The 17,656-nt window shown below is 44.9% G+C and overlaps 7 protein-coding genes across 7 annotated transcripts; 5 read left to right on the top strand and 2 right to left on the bottom strand.

Moving 5' to 3' along the window:
- Positions 1-319: 319 nt before the first annotated feature.
- Positions 320-1,221, bottom strand: F4817DRAFT_367338 (uncharacterized protein; the record flags this gene model as incomplete). The annotated part of the gene is made up of 4 exons (XM_049307104.1): positions 1,001-1,221; positions 902-944; positions 831-842; positions 320-772 (listed from the first exon to the last, which is right to left on the bottom strand). Exons 1-4 carry the CDS (start codon positions 1,105-1,107, stop codon positions 320-322), a joined length of 615 nt encoding a protein of 204 aa, XP_049156446.1. The 5' UTR covers positions 1,108-1,221.
- A 1,201-nt stretch (positions 1,222-2,422) lies between these two features.
- Positions 2,423-3,681, top strand: F4817DRAFT_205034 (uncharacterized protein). Its single transcript, XM_049298625.1, has 3 exons — positions 2,423-3,059; positions 3,250-3,380; positions 3,473-3,681. The coding sequence occupies exons 1-3, from the start codon at positions 2,706-2,708 to the stop codon at positions 3,531-3,533; spliced, it is 546 nt and encodes a 181-aa protein (XP_049156445.1). The 5' UTR covers positions 2,423-2,705; the 3' UTR covers positions 3,534-3,681.
- Positions 3,682-4,249: 568 nt separating this feature from the next.
- F4817DRAFT_205036 (dynamin family protein) lies at positions 4,250-7,163 on the top strand. The gene is made up of 3 exons (XM_049298626.1): positions 4,250-6,445; positions 6,512-6,752; positions 6,815-7,163. Exons 1-3 carry the CDS (start codon positions 4,592-4,594, stop codon positions 6,856-6,858), a joined length of 2,139 nt encoding a protein of 712 aa, XP_049156444.1. The 5' UTR covers positions 4,250-4,591; the 3' UTR covers positions 6,859-7,163.
- Positions 7,164-7,468: 305 nt separating this feature from the next.
- Positions 7,469-8,218, bottom strand: F4817DRAFT_318542 (uncharacterized protein; the record flags this gene model as incomplete). The annotated part of the gene is made up of 1 exon (XM_049300926.1): positions 7,469-8,218. The coding sequence occupies one exon, from the start codon at positions 8,216-8,218 to the stop codon at positions 7,469-7,471; it is 750 nt and encodes a 249-aa protein (XP_049156443.1).
- A 3,238-nt stretch (positions 8,219-11,456) lies between these two features.
- F4817DRAFT_318541 (uncharacterized protein) lies at positions 11,457-12,052 on the top strand (the record flags this gene model as incomplete). Its single annotated transcript, XM_049300925.1, has 2 exons — positions 11,457-11,620; positions 11,734-12,052. The coding sequence occupies 2 exons, from the start codon at positions 11,457-11,459 to the stop codon at positions 12,050-12,052; spliced, it is 483 nt and encodes a 160-aa protein (XP_049156442.1).
- Positions 12,053-13,018: 966 nt separating this feature from the next.
- F4817DRAFT_346094 (uncharacterized protein) lies at positions 13,019-14,312 on the top strand. The gene has a single exon (XM_049304343.1). It carries the CDS (start codon positions 13,901-13,903, stop codon positions 14,222-14,224), a length of 324 nt encoding a protein of 107 aa, XP_049156441.1. The 5' UTR covers positions 13,019-13,900; the 3' UTR covers positions 14,225-14,312.
- A 1,650-nt stretch (positions 14,313-15,962) lies between these two features.
- F4817DRAFT_204977 (transcriptional activator of glycolytic enzymes-domain-containing protein) lies at positions 15,963-17,630 on the top strand. Its single transcript, XM_049298624.1, has 2 exons — positions 15,963-16,716; positions 16,803-17,630. The coding sequence occupies exons 1-2, from the start codon at positions 16,174-16,176 to the stop codon at positions 17,331-17,333; spliced, it is 1,074 nt and encodes a 357-aa protein (XP_049156440.1). The 5' UTR covers positions 15,963-16,173; the 3' UTR covers positions 17,334-17,630.
- Positions 17,631-17,656: the final 26 nt, after the last annotated feature.

Here is a 17,656-nt window from a genome sequence, read left to right as displayed (position 1 = left end):
TACGCACTCACACATTGATGCCGTGGCGGTTGTGAACCATCGATGAAGAGCCTTTAGCAAACAAGAATCAAGGTAATGTGAAACAATTGAAAGTACAAGGAAATGAAGGCTGGAAAGGAAAACTTCCATATCATTGCCCAGTTTTATAAACACTAACTAACCTAACCCAGGTATAACATCCAACCCTAAACAAATATTAGTCTCTTAAGTATCCCAGAAAAGGGGCTATCTACCAGGTGATAGCACTTACATCCGTCAACCGGTTCATCAACTGTCCGCCGAATAGCACATTTATTAGCAACATCGAAGGATTGAGTCACTAATGTAGTGCAGTTGGCAGCAAAACAGTCATTTGAGTCCATAGCTCTCTGCAAGGCGTCGATGGAAATCCAGGAGTATCGAGAACCGGGTCTGCACATGGCGCCGCATTGTCGCCTTCGAAGTTTGCGCCCGTGAAGCAACGATAACAGTTCCTCGGTGACTGTCCCTCTCCGCTTCGTAATGTGGCGTCTCCAACTAGCATACGAAAGCCAGGTCTGAATGCGGTTACTTTGCTTCGAAGGCCCTGTGGAAAGTAGTAGACAGTTACACCACCAACCGACCCGTCTAGAAATCGATTAGGCATTTGCGGCACACGCTTGTATGTTCCATTTCGAGCCCGGAAAAACAGGTTCGCTGTCCAGTAGTTCGACAGGTCTTCGCTGAAGCTGCAAGTGGTGCAGCCAGCAAGCTTGGAAACATCGGTGTTCTCTATGGTAGCTTTGAACGCATCCTACTCTCATTTATTATTATTATTAAATATAATATACTTAGACTAATAGTACACGTACCCCTCCAACGGCCTGATAACTTGTCAACATTGATTTCTTCTGAGTTTGGTTTGGTATCTTATGATACATACCTGATGAAGATGTAAACTTGGATTCGCTCCTGGCTCTACAAGTCTGCAATGGCTATACTTAAATACGACGTAATATGATACGGAGCATACGATCCTTACGGGTCAAGTCGTTCAATCGTGATTTGGCTGCATCCGAAACGCAAGATACCTGCGCCCAAGGCATAAGGGATGAGGAGCGCCAGGCTGGTGACTGACATATAATACATCTCTGAATTTCAATAACAGGCGAGGATCAAATAATAAAAGTCTAAGTGAGAACCGAGGGATTATTTGATAGAGATCCTTTCTCATATATGACTCTTATGAAAATACCAAGCATGGATAGAGATAATAGTTAATATATTATTACTAAATAGCCTAACCTATAGGAAGGCAAACTTATAACCTCCCATAAGAAACCCGCCTCTAGTTGAACTGCCGAGATGTGGGAGAACTCCGCACTGGCCGTCCGCGAGATAGGCAGTCCCTTATACAGAACTAGTTCGTTATTATGTTGATAGAAGACCTACCAAATCCGTCTAGTATACCTACGGGGTCTTGTACTTGATTTGCTAATACAGTCAAGTATACCTATCAACATGGGAAAGCGACTAGAGAACCGTCTAGGAAATAATGACTATACCTCCTTTTCAAGAGAAAGGCACTACCTAAACTTGACGACATGATTATAACCTACACGGTAAAGAGCTACCTTATCCGTCATAATATATGCATATTCAAAGAAGCTTATTTTAACGTATGGGGATCCGCATTGGTTGTATAACTCATACACGTTGTAGTTAATATAACAATGAGCATATTTCGAGATAAAAACTTATGTATAAAGTGTACGATATTCTTAAGGTGTAGTATACTGACCCAAAAGTAAATCACCGTAGTATTTGTAGTGCCGCCTACGAGGTAGAAGAAGAATAAAGCACTCATTGAGCTTGCACTCTACGTGCTGCGGTTTTCATCGCGGCAACTCAGTAAAGTACACCTTAACGTGTTTTATTTTCTTGTCAATGAAGCCTCAAAAAAGAGCACTCTAGAAAGTGTTTGACAATAACATCTTAAATAGGTACTGGGTATCTAGGGTGCTGCATATGAGGTAGACGTGTACTTAAGCGTCAACCAGGTAAGTGATAGTATCTCTCACTCCCCCTTTTTTGGGTTTCGCTAAAAACCTGTTTCACCTATTTGAACAAAGTACAACTTTCCCTAAGGAGTACAAACCAACTATTAGCTGATATCTCGGGGGATACTTTATGCCATAACCGCTAAGATGTACGGTGTGTGGTATGAGTGAAGTATGTGAATAGTACCACAAAGTCGCCGCAAAGGAATTAAAGTAAAATTCAATCTATTCAATACAAACATACTGGGAAACCCCTTTACCAAGATCAAACATCGCAAACATGCTCACGAGGAGTAAATATTCGAGACCTAATAACCCGCGCTCTTCAGCACTGACTTTACCTAATCTCCTCTAATTGGCGAATGAGTGACGAAGTTTGCGACGCATCCTTACCAGAGATATTGGTCATCGTTATGTGATACGCAAAGACTGCAACCAACCAGCCGGCAGGTAGGCAATCAATTGCATCTCACAGGTTATTCCCAGTTCCTTCGTTTGGCGATCACCGGAGATCGTTTCCATTGAAGTTTTTTTTTATCAGTCTTCGGATAAATATCCATGTTGGGATCGGTCGCCCAATAGGGCAGGAAAGCAGGCTAAAACAGTCATATATAAAGTTAATTAATCCCGCTACTCTTACTAACAGGTAGCCTTTGAGGTATCGTACCGTGTCATAGTTCTCTCAACATGTATTTCCCATCTGTAATTATTCTCGCCTTGTCCTCGGGCGCCGCCGCCGCGGTTGCGCGCTTCGATGTCCCGGTACCAGCCCGAGTCCGCGACGATCCCACGCCGACGGAATGCACAGCTTCGGCAATCACCACCGAAACTACTATCAACAGGGGAAGCGAGGGGATCTGGGTAATGGGACCAAGAGCAACGAACATCAATGAGCTTTATACATTCACACAGACGGACTGGCTTGATAATGATCACCAAAAGATACTTGATACCTGCGGCAGTATTTGTCTGGCAGGAAACAATACCGCCGAAGCAGGCACTTGGCTCCCGAGCGGAAAATACTTCCAAGGTGGATATGTGGTATGTATAAAGACGAGACATGTTACCCCTGGCCCTCCCTCAATCTACCCTCTCTGTTCTTTCATATAGAGTTGCTAACAATTAGTAGTAAGTATAATAACCCTGTTCTTCCCCATCATCTGGCGAGGAACATTCGAAATTCTTTAAAGGTAGGATTGCGAAGCTAACACTAGATCTTCTAATACATTAGCAACACACCGGGAGGAAACGGCCCAGACCACCTCCTATGGCAGTGCTCCTGCTACGATCGTGCTGTGACACAAGACGATCTCGTCCCTGGAACAGGAACTTGGAACGGCGCCAACCCGGGAAGTGGAACCAGTAAGCTTACCCCTTTTGATGGATTGGTGTTCTATTTACTGTCCATATAACTATCAATATTTATTCAAAAGCTTGCTAATTATGACACGTAGTGATCAACCGAAAGTGCTGATTCGGCTGCTATACAAACGGGACTCGTTTGAGGCAGACTAAGGCGGGTAGCCTTAAGTGGTCGTGAAATAGGGATATGCTAGTCGCTGCATAGTATGCGATGAATTTTTACGTACATCAAAAAGGAGTTAATAAAAGAAATTGATTGCCGCAGCTTCCTGAGTAAGGAAATTTATTTATTTTGATCTATGAATGTTGAGAAGGGGTACCAATGTCTTGATCAACGGGTCAATCGGTTAACTTTCCGTCAGTTTCTCCTACTTTGAGATAATTTCAGTTATCGCGTTTGGTTTTTTGATATTTTCTTCTGTTGACTCGGGGATATCGGCAGGAACCTCATGCTAAAAGGATGGCTGCAACTGAAGCAATGCTACTTTGGTGGCGTACGTGTTCCTATCGGCTTCCTGCCGTGTGACAGTGCAGGCTGCCGTCCAACCGTGGATACCAACGATAGAAGAACACGCGTCGGAGCTGGATCTCACGGCCTGGTATCAAGACCAAGATGATATTTTCCTAGACACACTTTCTATTGTATCATTTATCCTATGGGCTGTGTGTTGATTATAATAGGGTATGGGGATATGCGTTCGACGACCTAATATTTCGTCAAATAGGCCAATCATATGTCTTAAATGGGCTACTGAGGTTTGGATTATGTTGGTCAGGTCGATTAGGCAGTAATATTGGTATGCGGCAAACGACCAGATGCCGTTTTATTATATAGATGCCTGAACAGGAATATAGGTACTTGAAAGAGCTTGGAAGTACTAGATGTAGGTTCCTTTAGGAGCAGCAGGCATCCGTCACTCGACAATTTGTTGCCCAAGACTAGACTACTTTGTTTATATTTCAATCTGTTGCCCAAACAAACGACAACTACCTAGGTACTTCTTTGCTTCGTGTTGTCGGGGTGATCTAGGCCACCACTTTAGGCAGATATTTCAGCCCACTGCACTTCATCTCTAGATTACTTTAGCAGTTGCCTTCCTAAGATAAAACAACTATCATATTGCACTCTTAAAACGCAATACTTCGTAATTCGCGTTCTTCAACATTGTCCTGGTTAATATCCTAACTACCTGGGATAACTTATTACCAAAATGGTACTCTCTTTTAACGCGGAGACCCTGAATGGGCTCTGCTCTAAGGACCAGCTCGAGCTGTTGGATTCCATCGACCATTTACGTCTTCAAGGGATCGACCACTACATATCCCTGCCGCAGATAATTGTCTGTGGTGATCAATCCTCCGGCAAGAGTTCTGTGTTGGAAGCTATCTCAGGAGTGCCTTTCCCAGTCAAAAGCAATCTTTGTACCTGCTTCCCTACAGAGCTTGTTCTTCGACGAGCTGCCGAAACCGGGGTAACTGTTTCCATCATCCCCGACAATCCTCTCAAGTTCTCGACGCAGAATGGCCTTCACACATTCCACGAAGAACTTGAAGGCTTCGAAGGCTTCCCGGATCTGGTTGAAAAGGCTAAAGTGTCCATGGGAATTTCGACTTCGGGGAATGCCTTCTCGAAAGACCGGCTCAGAGTTGAGATCACAGGCCCAGATCGTCCCCACCTCACGATTATCGACATGCCGGGTCTGATTCACTCAGGAACGAAATCGCAGAGCGAAGCTGATGTCAAACTGGTCAGACAAGTCGTCGAAAACTACATGAAACAACCTAGGAGTATTATTCTAGCAGTTGTCTCTGCGAAGAATGATTTTGCGAACCAGGTAATATTGAACCTGGCTCAAAAGGTCGACAAAACAGGTAGTCGTACCATAGGAGTCATCACGAAGCCGGATACTTTAGTGCCTGGTTCTGGTAGCGAGTCTACCTATGTCTCACTTGCTAAGAACGGCGAAGTGAATTTTGACCTTGGTTGGCATGTTCTCAAAAATCTCGACTCAGAAACTCAGAAAGGATCCTCTCTCCTGGGCAAGCGAAATGCAGACGAGGCACAGTTCTTTTCTAAAGGTGTTTGGAAGGACCTCCCCTCGTCGATGTTGGGGATTAATGAGCTTAGAAAGAAACTCAGCAATATTTTACTCCATCAAATTGCTCTTGAACTGCCAAGTCTGATCCACGAAATTGACCTTAAGCTAAAGGAATCCCGCGACCAACTTGAGGATCTTGGAGAACCGCGACGCACTCTCGACGAACAGCGACTTCGACTCTTACAGATCAGTCAAGATTTCCAGTCAATCGTTGAACGATCTATCAGCGGAACATATAATGACGCATTCTTTGAGGACGCTGAGACATCTCGAGGGTACCTCCAACGGATCCGCGCCGTCGTGCAGAGCTTGAATAGAGAATTCGCAGAGGAGCTTACCAAACGCGGCCACAAACGCGAGGTTTCAGATATAAAGACTCCGAATCCCCATGGCCCAGAGTATATCACTAAGGATAAGCTTCTCAGTCACATTCAGACTGTGATGCAAAGGACTCGCGGCCGGGAGCTCCCTGGAATCTTTAGTCCCATGGTTGTGTCCGACTTATTCCACCAACAATCGTCACCATGGGAAAAGATTGCGCAGGATCACGTTGAGAAGTCTTGGAAGGCCGTGGAGACATTTATAGAACATGTTGTGCTCTATGTTGCGGATATGCCGATCGGCAGGTCTCTACTTGACCAAGTGTGCCAGTCCGCCCTCAGTGATCTTCTTGCGGAAGCCAAAACCAAGACTACCGAGCTACTTAATTCGCACCGGCGACTTCACCCCATCACCTACAACCGGGAGTATGTGGAGACTATCCAGAGAATTGGTAAATCTCAAAGGGATACGTTCTCGAGAATCATACAAGAATTCTTTGGGGTGTCGTCTCTCTCGGGGTCAATGTATCTGAACCAGGACAGATACAACTTTAACACGCTCCTTGATAAGCTGGTTAAAACAGAGCCCGACGTTGAACGCCTTGCAGCCTCCGAGGCTCTTGATCGCATGGATGCCTATTACAATGTAAGTGCTACCTTTTAAGTTCCCTGAGATCTGTCATTAGTCGCTAACTAGGGCTCCCCAATATAGATTGCGCTGAAGCGATTTATCGACAGCATCGCCACCGAAGTCATTGAGCAGAAACTTCTCGGGGCTCTTTCTAACATTCTTTCTCCCGTAGCAGTCTTCAGCATGTCGCCAGACCTAGTAGAGCGCATCGCTGGCGAGTCCCGAGAAAGTCGGATGATGCGAGAGGAGCTTACTAAGAAGATCACTGTCCTTCAGAAAGGATCAGATACTTGCAAGCGTTTCGTCGACTCGAAACTAAGCGGTAGGGTTGCATCCTTCTGAAGCTATATAGGAACAGAGCTGATTTGTAATTTTGATGTCTAGATGATCCGCCTTCCCACTCGGAAAAGGACAAGACTCAAGAATGACGACTGAATCAACAAGGCAGAGGAAGTAATTGGATGGGTGTTTATGGATGAGTCTACGAGACGGGTCTTTAACTTGGATCCATCCCAATATTCTTTGTAAAAACTCCCAAGCATTCTCCCACGAATACACGGATACCGAGGGGCTTGAATCAGCCCGTGACAACTTGACGTATCTGTCAAATGTAGTTATTAAGTAGCTATCTGCTAAATCATTACATGTCTTATATCAATTGTCTAGCTGTTTCGCTGAGCCTTCTCAATACAACCCCCAAAGCTGTACAGGCCCTCCACTCTAGTGGTATTGCCAATATATAATGAGTTCAACCCATAGTCTGTCTGTATATCAATCTCGGTGTAAATTGACTCGTAACTAGTTACGCCTCTTATGATGCCCGTTTTTAGTGCCGCCATATTCAACCGAATGCAAATGATGCGTCGAAAAAAGACCCCAGAGACGTCTTGATATTAAAAACAGTAAAAAAAGGAATTTCGAAAATCTTGAAAAATAAAATAAAATCAAAGTGGGTATACAACGCCTCAACCATGCGGATGCAATAACGTGATCCTCAAACTCGTCGTCTGTCGTCGCATGAGTTCATTCGTCGTCAAACTATCGGCCTAGGAGCCAGCCCATTTTCTTGCCGCTATTTTCTCCTTTCTCTCCGGTCTCGTCGCAGTCGAGCTCGAGCCGGTATCGCCGGACGCTGCCGGTATCGTCGTCAAATCCAACCCGTCGGTTCGCCTTGGGCACGAAGCAATCCGGGACGATGTGCTTCATGATCCAGCCTTTGACGCCTCGACTCGCAGCATCAATAGCAGCATATTCAAGACGCCTAGTATGGTCGCTGGTCCAATAGTGGGTCGTTTGCGGGAGAGGAGGATACGACAACTCGGTGTCGTGCGCATCTTCTTCCTCGTCTAGACCTCCAGAAAGTGATTCCGGGGGTGGAAAGTAGTAGTATGTAGTCTGTTGTTGCGGTAATTGGACGGAGTGCGAAGGTTGTTCGCTTAGATGTTTTAAATGTGAGGTTGAGGTGGACTTTGCAGCACGGCGTACCGAAGGCCGTGTTCGCGGTCGAGTCTGGGAGGAACTTGTAGACATGGTGGAATTGCGCCGTTGAGCAGACCGAGACTCAATGGACCTAGACCGGGGAGATATGGACTCGTAACCGGAGTCATGGCGGATTATAGGTTTGAATTCAGGTCTATCATCTTTGCGCGAAAACATTTTATTTTCAGTTGTAGATGCGGAGGAGTTTTCGTATAGTTCGATATTGTGGAAGCTATGGTATGTAGTATCGACACTGGTAGTCGACCGAGACCCGTGAAGGTCTGCTGGTAATGGTGTGAGCCGTGACATCTTGGCTGGGATAACTATTCTCTTGATACATCGAAAATATGTTACCCCAATAGAGTACCGAGGTTTATAGAATATAGAATATTAAGTAAGAAATATGAATGATCAATCACGGGAGTGCGTAGATGGGCTCCTCTTTAAAGAAGAGACGCATTAGTTTCTTTTTTTCTTTTTCTTCTTCTAGTGTATTACCCCGGTGAGACGGCGACTCAGAACGGACAATTAGGGAGCTAGAATAAAGTTGCGGTCTGAGTTCGAATCACTCCTAAATGGAGTGATGGGTAAGAACTCAATCTGCAGAAAACGGTGAAGATGGGGGTTGGTGGATATAGACGAATATTTCCGCGTATGTATGCGGACCCATAAGCGCTTTCGTTCCGAAGTTGATTGTGGTTCTTCTTAACCCTGTAACTCAGGAGTAGTCTTGTAAGACACAAATATGTAATGAGTTATTCAAAAATGGTAACCGAATATAAAAAATAGGGCGATGTGTGCCAGGAATATACACGGTATGAAATAGATAGAGTATGGGGATGACTTTAGACGACGATCAACCTTGTATTCGCCCCTCTTAGCCCTGCAGAGCTAAGACTGGTTTATTGAATGTTTATCGTCTAAATTTGTTGGGTGAAAGAAGCGGTCTGGAATCACTTGACTTTTTTTTTTAGGGAACCAGAGACAATTATCGTGACCGGCACGACCCCGCCAGTGCGCGCGCCAAAAAGACCCCACGTCTTTTCACTAACTATTGTTAGTTTGGTTTAGTTTAGGTACGGATCCGTACGAGAGTGGAATATGGGGAGCGGCGTCTCAGGGGCTTGGCGGCGTGTAATTCTTCAGGAGGAGTTCATGAAAACCAGGGGCCCGGAACCATTGCGGGACGGATATTCATGTGGATAGATAACGGGGAGGGCATCTACTTCTTTAAGGTAGTGAAGCGACGAGAAGGACTGGCTGAATTTTGACGATAGTGGGCGGTTCTGTGCTGTATGCCTCGTGGATATCCGAGTATGACGGCCGTAGCCCTTGCATCAACGTGCATGCAGGGAACGGCAAAACGGGATGACCCTAGTCTTGTAAGATTGGCGATGGTGGTTCGTCGATGGGTTAGAATCCGATGTCGCTGACGATGCTAATAAATAACCCCAAACCTCGACTGCATTAGTGAACGAGCAGGCTCCGCTTCACAGTGGAGAGTAACAGAAACCCCCGTCCTATGTATGATGAGTCCATAACTATATGAGAGAGGGGGTTAATGAAAAGGAGTTGTAACTTTATAAGTTAAGCTGCCCTCGCTCGGGCATCCATTGATATAAGTTGTTAAATCTTGAGTCGCCATTTTCTAGAAGCTTGTGAATGTCCGGACTTTCACATGCTTTGCTTCAAGCTTCCTGCTACACCAATCTATATATATGAGAAGACCGGGGGTAGCGTGGCTCTCGACCCTAGGCGTCACAAGGGTGGCTTGGGTAACATATGTAGTTTATCATGAGCTGTATTTGGCAACATCACCTGGCGCAACCTTTACCAATGGTCTCTTGCGCATGTCATTATGCTATGTTAAAATAGCCAATAATGGCGCGTCGCGTACCTGTCGATGAAACCTCGTCAGAAGGCTATTAATCCTTCTCATGGGGTTTGATGCAAGCTCCCCCGAGCCCACTTAGGCACGCTTGCTTGCTTCTAGACCTCCCGAGGGGGTTCTTCCAATAATATCTTGTTTAGATGTTGAACTTCGGGCATTAAGTTTTGCATGAGAATGAGACATGAGATCAAACATCCAATGAGGGTTCACGTCCGACAACGTCGGAGAGGGACGGCCGTCTTATGGGATCTTCGATATAATGAGAACCTACCTATCCAGTAACCTAAAGTCGCTAACCTCGCTATTTTGAATTCTCTGCTGACCACTAGGCACAAGGGCTACATAGTAGTCAAAGAAATGAGAAACCTTTTGGTGGTAACACATAGTAGATCATTAAGCATCGCCATCTATCAACCTCGCCACTTTGCGTGACATGTCTTAAAATAAGATCTATGTAGTAGTGCAGATAGCCTCTTTAGAATTGAAGGTAAGGCGCAATATACCTTATATTATATCATAGTGGACATCAAGAAGTTTTATGTGAGTTGAAAATCCGGTAAAATTAGCGGAGAAAACAGGGAAATGCTTGCACCTCTTAAAGATTCCAAGATTTAGTGTATATGCATGGCTAAACTTCGGGTTATCTCAGGAGAAATATGTCCAACCAAGTCTTCGAAGTAGTCCGTGCGTCTTTGACGATATCTTCGAATTGATTGACTGCATTGCGAAATGTGTATTGGTTACTTAGACCCTGCACGTGGCGACCAACATATCTAACAGCTTTAAATTATCATTTTTCCCCTTCATATCTTGGCTGGAGTCCACCATTGCTTTGGAGATAGTTGGTTTTCTTCCCCTATTATCCCTATTACCCCTATTACCCCTACCTATCTTACTCATAGACTTCTATCACTGCTAAGTGTTCAAACATACCCATTCGAGTGATTTTCAAAACATCATAACCCGGACTATGAGTAAAGTGGGATGGTGGTACGCCCTCGATAATTGTTTCGCGAGTATTTAACGCATCTAGCTCATCTCATAGCTGTCTTGTCCTTGATACCGGCAAAGACGGCGGTTAAAACTATATAAAAGGAGACAACTCTCACAGGCTAGTTCAAAGCAGCTCTCCCCAGAGAAAGACGCTACATTGTAGCTACCCTAGTTGGCTTTGGAGATGGGTAAGGGAGAACAGATGTAGTTGGTTTACTTGTGCGACAGAATACAAAGGAAAGTTGCTACCTTATTGGCACTTTATATATAGTGCCCGTATAATCACACATACGGTGGAACGTAGAATATCCCTTCCAATAAGTCTAATCTTCGTTTCTGAGTGACATGTCTTTTCTAATGCCCCGTATAACTTAATCTCTTCTAGGTTCTCTCACTTTTCTAATATCTCCTCTATCCTTCGAATCATTAACCCCCATATTTTCCAATGGCTGTGTTTAAGGCTTCTGAGACTCTTGAGGCTCTAAATCAAGCTCTCCCTAGTGGCAGCATTTGGGAGCCAGGGTCTGAAGAATATGAAGAGCTCAACTCCTCCTATTTGTCTAGACTAGAGAGTGACCTCGAGCCTGCCTTTATCTTCCAACCCCAGGCCAAAGAAACCTGATGTTAAGCATCAGCTATTCATCCTTGATGGGCAACAGTATCATGTGCTTAAACCAGCCGTACTACACTCAGGCGGTCGAAAATCCACCCGAGCTTAACCCATTTACCAAAATCCAACCGCAAATTGATGCTCTCAATATAATGCGTCTTCACAGCGTGAAAGATGCGGCTGCAGAGCAAAGTGCATCTGGCCAAGATCGAGTGAGGTATGTACACACAGTTTCTCGAAACGAGCCCTGTAATGGCTTTCGAATTTTGATATAACAAATTACCCAATATTTAGGGATAAGTTTTAGAAGGTGTGCTAATGCGTCGATAGATGTGCTTATATGAACATAATAGTCAAAGTGGATCTTGGGACCCTGAACGCCGTGTCTGAGATCTATACGGCTGAGCTTGAACCCCTGAAGGGAGTTGAAAACGTAACACTATCTTTAACTCTGCAGCCGTACCCAGTTTTGTCAATGGAACAGTCAACTACACACGGGGGCAGTTCTCTGGGTCTTGATGCCGCTGAAGGCCCACTCGTCTCGGTTCTTCTTCTTTCATATTGGAAGAACAAGGAAGATGACAATGCGGTGCTGGGGATGATGAAGGATGCGCTCGACAAGATCAAAGCAGACGCAACTGAGCGGTAACAACTAGTTCCATTTGTCTACATGAATTATACCTTCAGTCACCAGGATCCTTTAGGTTCGTATGGTTTGAAGAATCGGACCAAATTACAAGATGTTAGCAAGAGGTATGACCCTGGCGGTCTGTTCCAAAAAGCTTGCCCTGGTGGCTTCAAACTGTTTTTGTAAGTTGCGGTATTCAACGCATCAATGTTACATGGGATACAAGAAGACGGCCAGGTAGTATCACACATAATAAATATATGAATTAAACCATACCAACCAGCGTTTTCACCACCCCGGCGGTTGAAATGCGTAGAGACGAGTTCTTACGTAGAATCCACCCAATTCAAGGGCTAGCTCTAGATTCAAAGGTGTAAGACTCGCCTAGCACATCATCTACCACTACTGTCCTCGAAATGATTAGGCACAATATTAGATCTTCATAATGGGAAACATAAATTTGTTGGATTTGAGTAATCGGTGGCTATAACTGCAGATGAGCAGGTTGAATAAGACTGAGTTGGCAACACATAATTGCTAGGAAATTATTTTTTCAAATATTCAGTGTCGTTCATAGAATTTCATATCTCTTACGCACCCGTACCCTACCGTCGTTGAAGGGCACCTTAAGCCAGACTATGTTACTTAGTTCCGGTCTACGATGTGGACATTGGACATCATAATTTAGAACCAAGATCCCGTTGTTAGAGCTGTCCACCGAACTAAATACTGAGTATGGTCTCAATGAAGAAAAAGAAAAAGGAGGTGGCGAAACTCATAACGCCAAAGAAAACCCAGGTCCGTAGTCATTCTCTCTCAAGAATGGCTTTGCTCAATTTATAGTAATCGGCATTCTCAGTCATCGTGTAGGTGTTCTAAGCCTCAGATTTGAAAGAGGGTGCTCCTAGCCTCTTTAGCTCCGGGATCTTGCTATTATATTGAGGCTTTAAACTTCTAAACTAACTACTATGAGCAAAGACCTGAATACCTTGCTAACTACTCAGGTAGCTGGGAGATCAACAGGCTCAGCGCAGTCTAGACTAGGGCCATATGAATATCGCATAGAACTAGATATACCTGAGTGCTTATTGCGGCTCCTTTGTGAAACAAGATTTCTCTTTAATTAGTAACTATGTACGTTGACGAATCATTCTGATAGGTATATGAGCTGACACTACAGCTAATGCGAAACTGACTTTCTTCACCTAGTCATATCTTCACCTGGTCATAATGCTTTATATTGCTTGAATATCGAGTTGAGAGTTGAAATACCTATACCTATAACATATGAGATAACCTGATGACATATCTGCTAGAATCTTAATGAATGAAGAATGTTGGCTATTGTAAATTAGATTCTCAATAGGGCTACGTATCGTAGAACTCTTTAGTTAATTATGAATGTTCACATTCCACTTCTTTCCCGTGAAGTGATGACTTTGGGGACAGCTGAGATATTACGAAAGGGCCAGCGTGAAACCCCTTGTTAGTGGCGTTCGAAAATCGGTAGTAGGTACCTATATTCATAGTTTTTCGTACTCACAATCCTCACAGCCAACGGTAAAGTATATTATTACTGCCCTAAGCCTCCTTGGATGTACCCTATAGGATACGTAGAACTTTCTGCTGAGGAATCATAACCGTGGAGCTAGCCGGGCATATGCTCGTTCTCAAGTTGAATTATACCCTCGAGTACGTTTCGGTAATATTCTCCAAATGCAGAAATATTCAGATATTTGAGCTGATTAAGAGATGATTATATCTAATCCATTCATATCGGACGTGGCTGAGGGACTTGGCGAGGATCGTAATGACGGATATACCTGATTCAGCAATAGAGCTGCCGCCTCAGCCGTAGTTTAGACCTACATGATGTGGATGCTGCACGTCGTCCTCGTAGTGCACCGTACGAAAACGGGGTACGGACAAGACGCAGGTAGTCAGCCAAGGTTGGGGAATATACGAAAAGCTAGCCCGGATTGTAAAGCCTTAGCCATGATGTTAGATTATCTGTCTTGTCAGTTAATTTATTTTTGCATGATGGTAGGTGTCAATTCGACCGGGGAAAAGAAGATCATGAGAATCAGATGTTTATATTTACTTGTAAGTGTGCGGCTTATCCTAGATGATTGGACGGATTGGACGATGGGGTTTCTGTCAAAGAAAGATAATCTAGATCGGAAGAGAGTTTAAGGAATTGATTGTCATTTGATGTATATAAATATGTATAAAAATATACATGATACAGTAATCTTTTCTTGTAATGGTCAACTTTCTCAGGTTCTCAGGTAACACAAAGTGTCTTTTGCCCGCAATGGTTGTCGCTGCAGTGTGTGACGCGTAAGTCTTTTTCCTCTGCACTTACGAAGTACCTAGTCTGGTACCTAATAGGTACGGTAGGTACGGATTGCTTTCCAAGAGTTACAAGCGTTACATTAGATGTTTGCATCTGCAGCAAAGTTGCAGCAAAAGTTGCAGCAGTTACAATTGATGTTACCCAATTACCACTATTTGTAAAACCAGATCCACCATAGGTGCCTTCCCTGCCTTCCCTGCCTTCCCTGCCTTCCCTGCTTTCCCTGCTTTCCCTGCCGAATGAGCCAAGATTGCAAGATTGCCGCCAAGCTAGCTAGACCGTTAAGGGTACTACGACCCCTACTGCTTGCTGAGTGCTACCTTCAGCAGCCCTAAGTTACCATTTTAGCTTTGATCTCACGTGATCTAGCCTAGATAAACCAAGATGTCCATGTTGATTCCACATTTTTAGCTACGGGTAGGGATAATCGAGATACACTACAAGTGGATAAAGTACCTCATCGCCGGCATATACCTAGCCGGATACTATATCTTGTATGAGATCCTATTGTACCAGTACATAGGTAATCAATATTGACCTAAGGGGACGCAATTGCCCAATGCTCTTTTTGTACATAGTAGTTACTCACTTCCGTTTTCTGCTACAAATTAATCAAACGGGGGTTCAACCAAAACAAACTTGAAAATGAAGAGATGAAAATACATGTACCTACTTAGAATAACGGCAAAAAAAAGGTGTGAAACAAAAACATAATAATAATGATAATAATCACCACCAACATATGCAACGCACGTACACTCATCAGGCTTCAACTCTTACGCTTTTTTACACTCTCACACACAACATGTCACCAACACGTTGACAGCCGACACACCGCAGGTGACCCCGTCCAGGGCGACACAAACCGGGACAACACACATTTGCATTACATATGTAGACGATAGGAATGCCATCCTTGGTTTTCGGTCAAGTTCGCCGCATCTTGCGCATGGTAAAATTTAACTGATATCGACGATGCTGATTCTGATGCCGAAGCTCCATGGTTGATACCTAGGTTGATACCTTGATACCTTGATACCTTTTGATACCGAAGCTGATGTTACTGTTGCTGGATCGTTGGATCGCTGGATACTTCCGCTGGATACTTCCGCTGGATACTTCCGATATTCCATTCCTGCTGCTACTGATGTAGATGCCGACTTATTCCTTTTTTTCTAAGTCGCGTTCTCATCTATCGTCATCGTCATCACTATCATCATCCATCAACTACCTACCGCATACTATTTCTATTTACTTCGGGTCGCTTGTCCTTGTTCTGTGTCCTGGTTATCCTGGTGTCCTGGTCCTGGTCTTATTACTTCCCTGTCTTGTCTTGTCATCTATCATCTGTTTCTTCACCTAACCTGGCATCTCCCTCTCTTACTCTTATTACTCCTACTCTTACATTTCTCTTACTACTTCTACCTCTACTTTTTACTTCTATTATTTTTATTTTCAACTAAGAGAAACAAGGCCCCGGCTAGCCCGGACGTCCGTCTGATCACCCAAAAAGTCTCTTTCCATTTTTATTCTCAAAACTCTTTCCCTTCTTGAATATATCCGTACCCCGAACTATTTTAATATCTTAATTATTTTATCAATTATTTTTATTATTATTTTTATTACTTTTATTCGTTTTTGTTCTAGTCTATTTTTTTTCTTATTCTTTCACACCCCCCTTTTCCAACCCCCCACCATATAACTCGAAGCTCTACTCTTTTTATTTTAATTATTCCCCCCCTACCTGGATCTCTCGGACGAGTTTACTGGTTTAAGGGGGCCCGTCATGCTGCCTTCGCCCTCGGCCGGCCTTAGTAACGTACCGCCCCCATCTACGGCCGCGGCCACGGACCCAACCATTACCACTAGCACCACTACCTCAGCTCTTCTGGTACCTGGTCCAGGCCCTGCAGCAACAGGGGCATCATTGAAGCGACCTGCTGCAGCCGACCTGCAGCGCATTGCCGGCGCAAGCGTCATTCCTTCAAAAAGACAAGCTACATCTAATACCAGAACGAATCCCATCCCGAATCCGAGTCCCTTGGCTGCTGCTCCCATAATTGCTCCTTCGTCTTCAGCTTCGGCTCCTCCGACTACGACAGCAACCCAATTCTATCATCAACCTCAAGCTGCTATGTCCCTACCCGCTATGGTTACAGAGGAACAGCTGCTGGGTAGGACCCCCGAGCAATTAATCGCCACCATTCTCCAGATCCAGATGCAACACCAGCAATACGTCGCTCATATCTCGGCGCAATTCGATGCCATCAGCCAACAGCTGAATGACCTTCGTGGAAGCTTAGTGGCCTCCCATCAAGCTGCAGCTTCGGTACGTGTCATGCTCCAAAAACCCATGCCATTCCCCGTATCCAAAATTTATTTATATTATCCACTAACCCGTTGCACCTTTTTTAGGCACTGAGCTCCCGCGATTCCTCTGTACGACCCATTATACCCCCGCCCCCTCCGCAACTGTCGGCTGCTTCATACCCTCGGGGACCGCCAATTTCTATGCAAACGCCAAGCCGCCCTGCTAGACCTCCTCCAACTTCCCCATCCACTTCTTCTCAGGCGGTTCAACCTAGACCGGCTGCGCAAACACCGGGATCTGCAGGGCCTCCTCAGTATAAATACGGGACTGTCGGCACGGTAGAGGAGGTTTGGAAAGAGTACCGGGAGGGAATGGATGGGCAACCTGCCATTGAGGAATTGGACGCTGCGTGGGGTTCGCGCTGGCGGCCGGAGCCGCGGGGCCGCACATGGTACTCGAGGCGAAAAGTGATCTGGGACAAGATCAAAGAATACATGGCAGAGGGCTTGGATGAAGATGAGGCGGTGAGAGAGGTCGAAAGACTACGCGATGGAAATACGATTAACAAGCTAATTCGGATGCTCCAAGACGAACGAAAGGATAAAGGAATCGGAGACGACAGCATGGTCACTTAGCATGGCGACTTAGCATTGCGGCCGTAACTACCTAGGTACTTGATTCGGGATTGGCGTTATATGGGGAGCGGCATTGATACCACACATATATGAGGCTGCATTTACGGGACTGCCAGCAAGAGGAATGCGGCAGCGGAATCGGAATCGGCATATCATCGTTGTTCGAGAGGATGTTATTCTTAAACGGCCTGCTACAGTATGTTTATTGTTCACTGGTTGAACAAACGAATAGCCCATGGCTAGTGTCTAGACGGGAACCCGTGGTAACGAGAGACCACCGGAACGACGCTTCAGCGGTGATTAGGAAAACATGTCGTTACTTG

Source organism: Daldinia loculata (genome assembly GCF_022478755.1).
Source record: "Daldinia loculata strain CBS 113971 unplaced genomic scaffold F4817scaffold_47, whole genome shotgun sequence".
Lineage (NCBI taxonomy): Eukaryota > Fungi > Ascomycota > Sordariomycetes > Xylariales > Hypoxylaceae > Daldinia > Daldinia loculata.
The sequence above is the reverse complement of the archived record's forward strand: the minus strand, read 5'-3'. Positions and strand labels throughout refer to the sequence as shown.

Excerpts from the sequence above, each read along its gene's own strand:
- F4817DRAFT_205034 (XM_049298625.1), top strand. The coding sequence starts at position 2,706 with ATGTATTTCCCATCTGTAATTATTCTCGCCTTGTCCTCGGGCGCCGCC. Across the intron at positions 3,060-3,249 it reads ACTTCCAAGGTGGATATGTG|CAACACACCGGGAGGAAACG; the intron begins GTATGTATAAAG and ends CTAATACATTAG. Across the intron at positions 3,381-3,472 it reads CAACCCGGGAAGTGGAACCA|TGATCAACCGAAAGTGCTGA; the intron begins GTAAGCTTACCC and ends TATGACACGTAG.
- F4817DRAFT_205036 (XM_049298626.1), top strand. The coding sequence starts at position 4,592 with ATGGTACTCTCTTTTAACGCGGAGACCCTGAATGGGCTCTGCTCTAAG. Across the intron at positions 6,446-6,511 it reads GCATGGATGCCTATTACAAT|ATTGCGCTGAAGCGATTTAT; the intron begins GTAAGTGCTACC and ends TCCCCAATATAG. Across the intron at positions 6,753-6,814 it reads CGTCGACTCGAAACTAAGCG|ATGATCCGCCTTCCCACTCG; the intron begins GTAGGGTTGCAT and ends TTTGATGTCTAG.
- F4817DRAFT_346094 (XM_049304343.1), top strand. The coding sequence starts at position 13,901 with ATGATGTGGATGCTGCACGTCGTCCTCGTAGTGCACCGTACGAAAACG.
- F4817DRAFT_204977 (XM_049298624.1), top strand. The coding sequence starts at position 16,174 with ATGCTGCCTTCGCCCTCGGCCGGCCTTAGTAACGTACCGCCCCCATCT. Across the intron at positions 16,717-16,802 it reads CCCATCAAGCTGCAGCTTCG|GCACTGAGCTCCCGCGATTC; the intron begins GTACGTGTCATG and ends CACCTTTTTTAG.